General features: G+C 44.4%; 1 protein-coding gene across 1 annotated transcript in view; it reads left to right on the forward strand.

Moving 5' to 3' along the window:
- wit (kinase protein wishful thinking) overlaps positions 1-11656 on the forward strand; it is a 122555-nt gene extending 110899 nt beyond the window's left edge. The window contains exons 11-13 of the mRNA XM_084606705.1: positions 2668-2975; positions 3376-3619; positions 4483-11656. Coding sequence (XP_084462831.1) covers positions 2668-2975; positions 3376-3619; positions 4483-4997 — 1067 coding nt within the window. The 3' untranslated portion in view covers positions 4998-11656. The remainder of the gene's footprint in view (positions 1-2667; positions 2976-3375; positions 3620-4482) is intronic.
- The last annotated feature ends 348 nt before the right edge of the window (positions 11657-12004 follow it).

Below are 12004 nucleotides of genomic sequence, written 5' to 3' on the forward strand. Positions count from 1 at the left end.
CTGACTTGGGATCCAAGGATCCCAGGTTTCGATTTCAATCTCAACTTGCCACTCGTAGGACAGGCAGCTGCTCCTAGCAACTTAGTCATGTCATGTGGTTGTGTGACATCTCACAACCCAATGACAAGTCAATGCCTGGCCATGTCATTTGCCAACTACCACCTGCCCATGAGTGTCCACAATGCCATAGTCCTTCAATGCCATTTTATATTCATGAAACTTCTCCGTCGCTCTATGGGAGAGCTTGGTAAGCTGTCCAGAGCAGCCGCACTGTGGAGCTGGCGTCAATTGAGGAGCATGTTTTTGCGGACGGCGTAGTGGGTGGCCGTCTGTGTGAAACGTGATGTGTTGTGGGGTTTTGTAGGGTTTTGTAGGGTTTTCGCTTCGCGGCGGTTTTATTGGCACTTAGTCAAAATGTGCAAATGTGCTTGTTTTCGCGAAGCCATTGCATTCTGCGAACGATACTGTCAGCTTGTTGCGTGATGGACGGGTGCTACCGCTCTGGGAGCAATGACGGAAAAGTGTCGCTCCCTTTTTTCATGTATGGTATTGAACTGCGACAGACGTGGATGCACGCCATCCGCCAAAAAAGAAGTTTGTGATCTCTGATTTGACTCTCCAAACGTGTGTGTTAGTGGGAAATATTTAGGCAACATGGGCATCTCGTGGTGCGATAAATTCGAAGTGAATGGGAAACTTGTGTCGTTAAAATTCTCCCACAACTGATGCTTGTAACATTTCCGGAAATGTTCGAAGGGCTGCCACGGTATTTAACGGTGACAAAACTCTGTTCTCGTAAGCTCAGAGCCCAAGTGCACTGCAGAAAGGAGCCGGAGGAAATATAAATTGCATAACACAGCACAGAGGAACAGTGAAGCGGATGTAAATACGGTAATATTGACGAGATATTACATACAGCAGCCGGTTATGTCGACTACTCGGCAAAAGATTTGCAGGGGTGTCTCCTTTCATGTGGAAATGTGAAAGCATTGAGAGTTTTGTGCCTTATTTTCTTTATGAGCTCAATCTGTACTTTGTAGCTCTTCTGATCTCTACAAATTTACTTTTACTTTACTTGCTTACTTTACAACTGTACTTCTTATCATTTTTTGTTTTTACAACTTCTGCCCCATCGCGGTGGTGCAGTGGTAATGACACTGGACTGCTGTGCCTTGGGACGCGTAAGCGAATATCAGCTGTGGCGGCTGCATTTTGTTGGAGCGAAAAGCAAGGCGGTGTGCTGCGTGCGATGTCAGTGTAAGCTAGGGTAGAAATTGCCGGAGTCCACCACTACGGCGCCTCTCATAGCCTGAGTCGCTTTAAGACATAAAACCGCGTGCACGTCGCTATTAGATAAAGGGCATCTAAATACCGTGAGAGAAGCATAGTTATTGCCGTCGTTTACCCGCACTTTCTTGAGCACCAAGTACTTTCTTGCTATTGGCGCTGCCGAGTGTGCGTTTCTTTGCTGTCGCTTGTCAACTCAATAAAGTGTTTCTTTGGAAAACCGTTTGCTATTTTCCTCACTTCCGAACTACGTCAGAATATGTCAATACATTGTTCATTCTGTGTAAGGAGCCCGCTTTTTTATTTTGCGCATGTGCACCGTCGATGACAGAGGTGGCTAAGTTGGGGAAAATAATTTACATTGCTGTAGTAAACACTTCGGTACAAAGCTGTAATGTGTATCTAAGCGTGTCGAAATTCTTAACGTTCTTATTTGATTGGAGTCGGAGAATTTAGCGACACCGTGTCATAGCATTTTCGACTTACAGATCATGGAACCATGCCGTCAAAATGGTAAACCTATGCGCGCTAAAATTTACAATAATGAACTCAAAAGAACAAGTGAAAATGTTCTCTGCTGTGTAAGTTTCACTAGCAAGAATTTACTGTTCTTTTCTGTGCCTGAATGCCACAGCAACGATTGCAGCATTTTTGCACGTCCGCACGCTACAGTCTCAAACGCTTATTTATCAACCATCCAGTAGCATCCTGTGTCATCTAGTTGTCAGCGTGCAGCAAGGTGAAGTGACTTACTGTGAAACATCTGTTGATGTCGGATGACCACTTGAGCAAGCCAGGCGAGCAACAAGCGCAATATGAATCCTTTGAGTTCTGTCTGCTAACATGCCCTTTGCCTTGCCATGACGTGCTCTACGGTCAATCATATGTTGTAGGTTAATGAACACACCACACCCTTTGGCAATGTTTCATTGTGCCACATAACAGATCTCCCGGCAGGAGCTAGAAAATCTGACTCTGCTGGCAGCCCCTTCTTCACATAAGCTTAAACTGTACTACGATTACACATGTGCAGCGAATTCAGTACCTCAGCTTCAATTGCATTCAAAGTAATAAAAACAGGACAAACAGCAGGAATGGGAAAGCAAAAATTTCGGGTGCAAGCACACCGTACGCCGCCGGGATGGCTGGCCGCTTGCGGCCCCCAATTGGCAGTGACACCTGTCGCAGCCACTTTTGTCAGCGAACCAAACTTCGACAGGAGTTTCATTTCCATTAGGAGTATTGAAGGGCTCTGACAATGCTGACGCCAGATTTTCTGGTGAATGGGGTCTTTGTTTTTGTGTTAACTGTCTGGCTGTTGTCGTCTTGTGCTGTTACGGAGCTGCTGTTTAAGACCCCGTGCGGGCGATGTGCTTGCAGCGGGTCTCAGCGTTGCGGGGGTGAGTCCGACCATCAATGCCACCTGGCCCCAGCAGCCGCGTCCCCTGTGTTTGCTGGGAGGCAGTGGAGGCCTGGCCGGACTGGCAGCGACACAGAGGGACGCGGAGCAAAGCGAGAACACAACCGAGACGCTCCTCTCGCCCAGCCTCTCCTCGGACGGTGGTGGTGGTCAGCCCAAAAACAGCATCACGAACAATGTGGTTCACCTGCCCAGCATGCCCTTGCAACCACACCAGGGCAGGAACCCATGCCTCGAGCGAAACCTCATGATGGAGCCCACAGAGGAGGTATATATGCATAACCTTTTAGGCTTAGCTAATCGTTTCCTCTGAAATATAGTCACTTCTCACTTTGAGAGGATCTGAGGTATTCATTTACGTGTTTTGTTTTTTTTCTTTAGCAGCACTAAAAGAGTGCAGCAGCTTTGTTCTTTCACTTTTTTGATGGTACACTACTTGTCTTTATGAAAGGCAGTTAAATGGTTATCTTGTTTATTTTTTGTCACTTCCGCTTTTTGCCTTGCAATAGGAGTGAATTTGTGGCAATTAGTTTATCAGCTGCCTATTTTGATTCATGTTATATACTCTTGGTTCACATTTGAATCTCGTTGAATTTTGTTATTGTGAGGCCTAAGCTGCACTGTGTTGCTGTAAAAACTCTGATCGTATGCCCGCCTATCTTTCACAGGTGGCCATCAGCGGAAACACGCTGCTCGAGCAAGACACAGTTGGGCACGGTAAAGGGCTGCCCCCTTACACGCGCCTCAATGAGATGTCCACCACGCCCATCGCTGCTTCGGCCGAAGACAACAGTGTGGCGCTTGCTCTTGGAGACCTGCTGGGGGGATCCACGCGCACCTGTCACCCCATCCCTTATGTGCAGAATGCTGTGCACGTCTCTACTGTCATACCCAAGCAGCCAAACCTACCAGGTAGACTTGACCACAGGCACATCATCATGGCTGAACCTTCTGTCTATAAAGCAGTTGGGTTGCTTTTCTGGACAAAGTTGTTGAACAAAGTTCTTTGAACAAGAAGTTCTACGCCTCCACAGTCAAAGACGAGTATTGGCTGTCATTTTTATTGGCTGCAATTTTCAACTCGAGAGCGCGGTAGTTGGCCATGAAAGACCACATTTAGTCCCTTTATGTCTTTTTAAGAATGTAAACGCTCATTTCATAATGGCACCACAGGAGTGATGTTGGTGGCAGCGATGTTCTGAGAAAAAGACAATCTCAATTATTAGTGTCCAACAGTGGCTCTGACTTCGTTTTCAAGCTGAATATTCCTCATGTGTCGATGACTGCTTTGGCAGCAATGGTAACGCGCTGAGCTGTGCACATGTGTGGCAGCGTGCGGATATCCAAAACCCACTATCGGCGCTACCGCAATTTTCCTTTGTTTGTGTCAGGGCAAAGCAGCGTCTGTACAGTTCTTAATGTATTACATTGTATTGCATGAAGCAAGTTCTTTAAATGTCAGTATGCTGTTATTTATTACTATGGAATGCATTGAGGGAAAGCTGCCCTCAACACCAGCTTTTTCTTTTCTTAATTTTTTTTATTCTAATTCAAACCACGAGCAATATATGCAATTTTTCAGAATCAAGTTTAAGAAATTGACGTCCTAGAAAAAAATTGGCGATTTTGTTATGCCTTCTGGCAGGTAAATTGATGGTTAAAGGGTCAAACTAACTGGTCGAGCAAATTGCAACTCGGAGTGGTGCTCTGTTTGCCTGCATTTTTATGTGAGTCCTTCTCAGAAGATGACCATGTGTCATATCATGTTGATGCAGGTAATGGACACAAACTGCCAGCCACTGCCAAGAAGCCCCCAGAAAAGAACCATGCCTTCGGAAACATGTTCCGGAAGAGCAACAACAAGACTCCGCCTAACAATGCCACCGCTGACAGACCGCGACGGCGTGTTTTACGGGGACTGTTTGGCCGGCGTCCATGGGAGAGCGCGGCACCAGTGGTGATGAACCGAGACCAAAGCAGTACTGGTGCCGAGGCAGCCAGTACTGCCATCTGGGTGGAGAAGCTGCCGGTCAACACAGAGGTGCAGATGGTGGATGGGGGCTGCCGGGTCAGGCCTGTGTCTGCAGACGCTGAGACGTCTCCGCTCCTGCAGAGCAAGGACATCAACGACAATTGCAGAGACAGCGAGGAGGAGGGCAGGCTCCCCAGACCCACCACGCTGCCTCTGCGGACGTACCTGCAGCCCAAGGACCACCCACCATCGCTGCTGTTGACAGCCAGCGAGCAGCAAGCCCTGCAGCAGCAACATGCTGGCACTAGGGAAGCCTGACCGCCAGCATCCACCATTGTTCATTTCATCTGTTCAAACGCCTTGTGTGACCAACTGGCACCAAGCTATGTGGGGTTATTGATGGTGACTGCGCAACTGGCAACAAAATTCTTACCACCTAACATGCAGAGTATTATCATTTTCCCCATTTCTCTTTCTGTCAGCTGCTTTGGTACTCAAACAGGTTGCGTAAAGAGCAAAGTAACTTGGCTTTCATTTATCTTCCTCTTGCTGACCATTGCAGATATAACTGGCTTTCTCATACCATGATGCCTTTTTGACAGGCACTTGCAAGTTTTGTTTCGTAGTAATTGATGAGAATAAGGCATTGCAACCATAGCATGAATGTGATGCAATAGCTGCATGGCTTTGTCTGAAACTCGCTGTTTCCTGCCTCAGGCTGATTTTGCAAGCAGGGTTGGTGAGGAGGGGCGAGAAGCAGCCTTTCATGATGCTCACATCTTATTCCTATATTCGAAGCTTTGGGGTTAGCACTCGAGATGTGCCAGATGTGAATGCTATAGCCTGAGACTCTACCTATTGCAGTGAGTGGGCTTGAGAACAGCTTCGCATCCATGAAATTCACGCTTAAAATGTAGGACACCCTTTTTTCCTTCACTGTGGCACATGAGAGTTCGGTCTTTAAAAAAAAAAAAAAAAAAAGCCGTCAGCTTATATAAGGCACTGCCATATTTTCAGTGAGCCTAACTCTCATCTCAGTCGTTCAGTTTTCAGCTTAAGTTAAGGCAGCTGAATGTGTCAGCCTGCTTTTGAGTTGTCAGTGGTTAGTGCTGGATTCTCATTCACATTTGGTCAAGGATAACTCCCAATTGCTAGCACAGTTGGTGAACGCAAGGCTGTTTGCAGACATGTCAGTCTCGTACAAGTTATCAAGGCATGGGCAATACGCCATTGATGTTGCTAATTTTTTTTAAAGCTATTGCCTTGCCATGAAGATGCAAAGTTATTTTTTGGCTATGAATTCTTGCTTTGTCCAGAGGTTCATCATCGAGAACTGCATGTTTCTTTTTTGTAAAGGCATAATGGGCCTGCTGCTGTGGCATCGGCTTTGGCAGATTCGTAGACAGCAGTGCAGAAGAGTTGTGTGTCATTTGCCAAATATGTAGTTCTTACCATGCTAATTTCATTTCACCGTCATCGTCACAGCAGCCCAATTCCCCCCCCCCCGCCCTCCCCCCACCCTCATGTTTTTTTTTTTGACGTTGAAGCAGCATGCAAAACAGGTAAATGGGTTGAATGTGCAAATACTACTGGTCATCTAGATGGTTCTGTTGCTGAATTGCTGTTTTGCTCACTATTGTTGGCACCTTCCATGCTTACATTTTGTGGGACATCACTTCGAGCCAAACATTTCAAACACATGTGCATTGCACGCTGAAAAATCTGGGAGGAAAAAGAAAGACACCTCTGTCATTTTACAAAAAGCCAATTTTCTTCTACTTTTGCCTTCAGGAGCTATGACTATTGTCAAAGCCAGATGATTGACTCCTGTGCATTAGACTGGGCATAATAACAGTGCAAGATAGGCGTATTACAAAAACAGTGTTATCTGAAATTTGATTTCATCAGTCGGGGGACAGCAGAAGATAATTCAGGAAGTCAGTGTGCTACCATGCCTGAACAGGGAAAAGCTTCAGTGACTAGGTATTCATTTTTACCCGAATTCAGCATAGATGTATATACATTTATATGCATATAAATATAAAATGTAAGCACATATTATGTATATGGTAATGGCCAGTGTTGCATACGCCTCTCTGCAAAGTGGTGTCCGAAAACCTAACTGGTACAAATTGGAAAAATTCCAATTGGAACCAATGAACTTTTCCGGCTGGGCAGGTTTATTAGTAGCCGAGTTAAATGCAAAGGGAAGAAAGAATCAGTTTATATATTTAGTTACTAATTTAGTGGGGAATCTCCCACTGATCTGCATGTACAAACTTCAATCTTTTTTCACTTCTGCGTCTCTCATAGCCTAAGTCGCTTTGGGACGTTAAACCCCACAAACCAACCAACCAACCTTTTTTCACTTCTCAAAGGCGCAGGTTTCGTCGCGAAACATTATTAGAGCGTGAGGATAGAATGCTATGGGCTACTTTTATGGCTCTCTGCAGATAAGTTATCTGTAATGTGCGGTGCAGTTGAAGCTTTCTTTCACAACTCAGGAAATCATTGATATTGTTGATACACCATGGAGCAGGCGGACTCAAGAAATAGATATGCTCACCATTAATTAACCAAGTATACCCCCGAGAGAAATGTCGTGCAGGTGGTCAGTCACCTGTGCGTGTTGTTTCTTTTCACTTGCCTATTTATACTACTCTGCTGTGCAATTCACCTGGGTTGTAGTTTGCATGCTTGTGGCTAGAAGCTTGTTTCAGTCTAGGAATCTCTCTGTCAGCAGGTAGCGCACGCGTGCATACTGACTGTTGACGTGTTTGTACGCCGGCTCTTCTGATTTGGTTGTGTACTATTCATCACTCCGAGCAGGGAAGGTTCCTAGTACTTTCAGCCTGAAAGGAGCATCCAAGTTGCCAGTGATCAAAGTGGTCTCTGCGTCACTTTTCCTGGTCATGTCATCAACATTGCTGTGCTGTCCGTCTTGTGCTAGTTTGTGCACGCCGAGCGAAACCAACGCCAACGATCCGTACAACTCTGGAAGCAGTTCCTGGTTGGCGTTTTGGTCGTGATAGAAGCGGCATCATGTGTTTTTATGTCTTGTACATAGCTGTTTGAAACCAGAAAAGAAAAGAAAGGTTAAAAAAATGTTAAAAAAAAAAAGCCTTTGGTTCTCAAATCTTCCTGAATGGTTAAACAGCGGAGAAAGGTTGATCTACTACAGGAAGAAAGTCTTGAAGCTGTGATAACTGTGTTTTCTTGTTCTGAGTGAAATGTCGTCACCAGCAAGAGATCGCGTGTGGCGGTAGAGTGCTTGTGAGCAGAATGCCATTGATACTGCTATGCGGTTCGCGCTAGCTGCGGCTAGCTGGGAAAGGGAAGGCGTGTTGCCACCAGGTGGCGCATCCTTCCTGCCACTACGTCATTGGAACAGGGTGTACTGTACAGAGGGGAAGCTTGCCTTATGAAAAGCATGTGTGTGTATGTGTTCACCACGAACATTGCCGAAGCTGTGTTGTTGTTGGATGGTGTGATTGTCCTGAGTGCAAACCGATCCAGGTGTGCGGGAAAGTGGCAATGCCACCCACTTCCTGTTTCTAGCGCATCATTCAGTGAGAAAGAAAGAGCTCCAGAAGCAACTAATTGCAGTACTTCATCAGTGAATGAAAAGTTTTGACTGTCATCATGACCTGTAGAAAGTGTACACGCTCATTATGCTCTAGCCTCAAATCAATGCAATTTTCTGGCTGCTGCTCATTGCATTGTGCACATATGTGTTCTGAGCACTTTGCTGAGAAGCACTGTTAGCGCCATAATTAAGTTTGTGGGTTTGTGAGGCACCGGACTAAAGTCCACATCCTGGAACTGAGTTGCGTTTCTTGAGCCGAGCATGCAAGTACAGGCTCAACAGCTGGCTACAAAAGTTGCGAACCCCGCAAAATTTAGCTTTGATAGTAGCTCTGAGCATGGGGTGCTTAACGCTGCACGGAGCACGTAGAAAAACATGAAGCCTTCTAAGTGTGCAGAATAAATAGATTTCCGCGCATCAGGACTTTTTCAAAAAGAGAGTAGACAGTGCTGTTAAGAAAAACAGGAATGAGACCCTTTTGGCAAGAAAGAATCGATACAGATTTTTCAAGAGGCACCACACATGGATGCTGTGTCAATTGTTACAAACTAGCTGCTTTGTGCATGTCTGCTTTTCATGCATTCATTGCGCATACCGGTTTCACTAGAACTTGTTTTGGCTTTGATTCCACGCACACAATTGGTTTGCGATTCTGGTGGAATGCAAGCTATATTGCTGGTGCTGCTCATTGTGGCACACCGAGGAACGCGAAAGGTGCTTTGAAAGACCAGATTTAACTGATAAAATTCATGGCAATCATGACCGATAGCATATATTGATACAGAAGGCTCTGCAACCATGTCTGCATGTGAGAGCATCTCCTAGAGGCAGGCTTCATTCTGTAACTTCTGGTTTGAAACAAGCATGTGCACATATTGAAGTAGTTTTCAGTTCCCAGATGATAATTATTATCCTGCTAAAATTTTTTTTTTTACCATAATGGTATTTGCTGCAGCTTGCTCATTATGCCGTAAATTTAATAGGAGTACCGTTCAATATGGGCTTTCTTTGTGCGACTCTAGTTACTCTGTCATGAGGGTGCTAAAATTTTATTGCTTTCAGAGCTGTGGTCATACTGGTTCGAATACTGGTTCACAATTTTTTTCGATACATTTGTCCATTAACAAATGTTCATTTTTAAGGAAAAATTTTTAGCAGTAAATGGTTGCACTTCAGCATAACATGGAAAACTAGTGAGCGCAATTTATTGTGTACGAATTGAGCCAAGCCTTGTGCGGAACTCTGCTGCCAATTATGCTTGAGAAATTATCAGTATTGAGTGTAATAGCAAACATGGTGACTTGCAGTGTTGGTCTTTGGAGAAGTTCGCAGCTTTTTACCAATCTAATTGGTGGATGTTGTCATCACGTTTTGTCTGGCATAATTTTAGAGGCTCGTGAAATTACTCCCTTTGCACCCACCTTTTAAAGTTTGAAGTGGTTGCAGGATTAAGCTGTTTGGCATTCGGTGCAGCTTCCAGCCAAAAATTAGCTGCTAAAGCAAAGCCGGACAGTGTTAATTAATTCTTGCCAAACTAAAGTACGCACATTTTAGCTAGGAAATTCTGAATGCAAACAGTTTGACTTCTACAGCAAAGTCTGGGCATGCCAGCCAATGAGGAGTAAGCCTTGAAACCTGTTCTCATTCCTCGTTTTTGTTTGGAAAAAGGCGAGATGAACTAGAGGCGTCATTGTGACCATTGCTCGGCCTGTTTCTTGTCGATTCCTTCATACGTGCATCCCATTTTCTTCAGAACTGCATTCTTCTGTGCCACTAGCTGCCATGTCATTGTAGAACCACATGCAGCTTATAACGAATACCAATCGGTGACTTGGAGAACCGCTCTGAACCCGCAAGAGGCATGAAATCAGTGCATGCCAGGAAGTGTCAAAGAACAGTGATCTGAAACAGAGCAGGTTTCCCCAACTTGACAAATGGAACACAAAAACTGAATCCAAATCAGGTGAAACATGCTTTTTGGTTTGTGAGCAGAAAAAAATAAAGAATGTGCTTCAGATTGCCGATTGGAATTCGTTACGAGTTGTCATATTCAGGCTGCAGCAGAATAGAGGTGCAATGATGGAGAAATGGTCATTTTGCAGATCATCTGAATGCTTTCAGGCCGAAAAAGATTGAACTGCTTTACATGCAGACTCAGCATGTTTTTGCACTATGCCAGCTTTCGCTGACTCCATAAACTAGTACTGACTGGTTTGGCTTGATGCTTTGGCAAGACCAAGTTCTCATTGCAGAAGTAAAATTAATGAAATTAGTTTATCACTCATTTCAGAGAGAGAAAATTTCCATCAGTGTGAGGAAGCCTCGAATGTTGAGTTTGGTGGCAACGAATTTTTGAGGCGCTAGCTCAATCGTCATTACAGGTGTACAAAAGGGAGCACGTCACCAACAACGGACAGCAGTCGTTACTCTGGCACCAAGACCAGCCTTGTCATTTCATTACAGCCAGAGAGCTCAGTGACCAAAGTGTATACAAGCAGTTGCTCACAGAAAGAAAAAGCCATAGCACAAGTTCTTGCACCAGCATTTTTGTGATGATCATATGTGTTCAGAGCAATGATGGGTGATAAGTGAGGGCAGCCTCCAGAACCAACTTTACAACTTTGTGTGCCTACTTGCCGTAGCACCGAGTTGCCGTGGGGGCTTTCGTGTTTTTGAGTGGCGATGCATCAAATGATGGTACGTTTCTAGTTTTTGTGAACTCTATAGACTAGACCAAAACATTGTGAGGGAGTGAGTGCATGAGGAATGGAGGAGTCATTTTTACGAAGCGAATGTAGATAGGCAAGTGAGAAAGGGAACAATCAATTGTGTGTGCGCTTGAAGATGTGATGGCATTGTTTGTTGAAGTGAAAGAGAGGAGTTTGACGTGTTACTGTTAGTGCGCAAATTGCTTGAGGATTCATTCAAAGGAGAGAGTTTATGTGTGTGCGGTAAAGAGTTTTTTCCAGGACGTCTGTCGTCTTCTGTACTCAGTCCTTCTCTTTTGTCTTTCGTTTCCTACGGCTGAGACAGCAGTGTTGCTTTCATGGACTTCAATATGCAGCATGCGTCAAACTGCCTTGTATTGCAACTTCTTTGTTTTAGCAACTGTGCTTGCTACTATAGAGTGTAAATGTCTATTACTTTGTTCATTTAGCGCCCGACAAGCACTGATCAGCTGTGTACCAGTTAAGTACCAAGTACCAAAAATAAGAACTGCTGGCTAAGTATGGAAAGATTGTGTTACAGAATTTTTCTGCCATGCAGACTTTCAGTAAATGAAATCGCGATTAGCTTTTATTTATATTTCACTTTCTGTCATAGTTAAGGCATGCTGGTGCTGTTTTTTTTTGTTTTTTCTTTTACGAATAAATTCTTTTTCATGTTTGAATGCTTGTCTACTTGTTCCGACTGATCAGTGCACATGGAGAGAGAGAAAAAGTGGGGAGAGGGGGCTGATTAAACTGAGTACCATTTGTCATGTTAATAAGGTAGTGTACAAGTTAAAAAAAAAAAATTACCGACGATTACGTTACTTCCTAATGCGAAATTTGAGCGCAGCAAATAAGCTTCACCCTTTCACCCTTTCGATAGATTGAGGCAAAGAAATCGAGCAACATGCGCTATCACAGAATTTTTTTTTTATTTTTCACACGTATTCGTCATGTTAATAAGGTAGTGTACAAGTTAAAAAAAAAAAATTACCGACGATTACGTTACTTCCTAATGCGAAATTTGA

Source organism: Amblyomma maculatum, chromosome 6 (assembly GCF_055883805.1).
Source record: "Amblyomma maculatum isolate TAMU_Amacu chromosome 6, ASM5588380v1, whole genome shotgun sequence".
NCBI lineage: Eukaryota > Metazoa > Arthropoda > Arachnida > Ixodida > Ixodidae > Amblyomma > Amblyomma maculatum.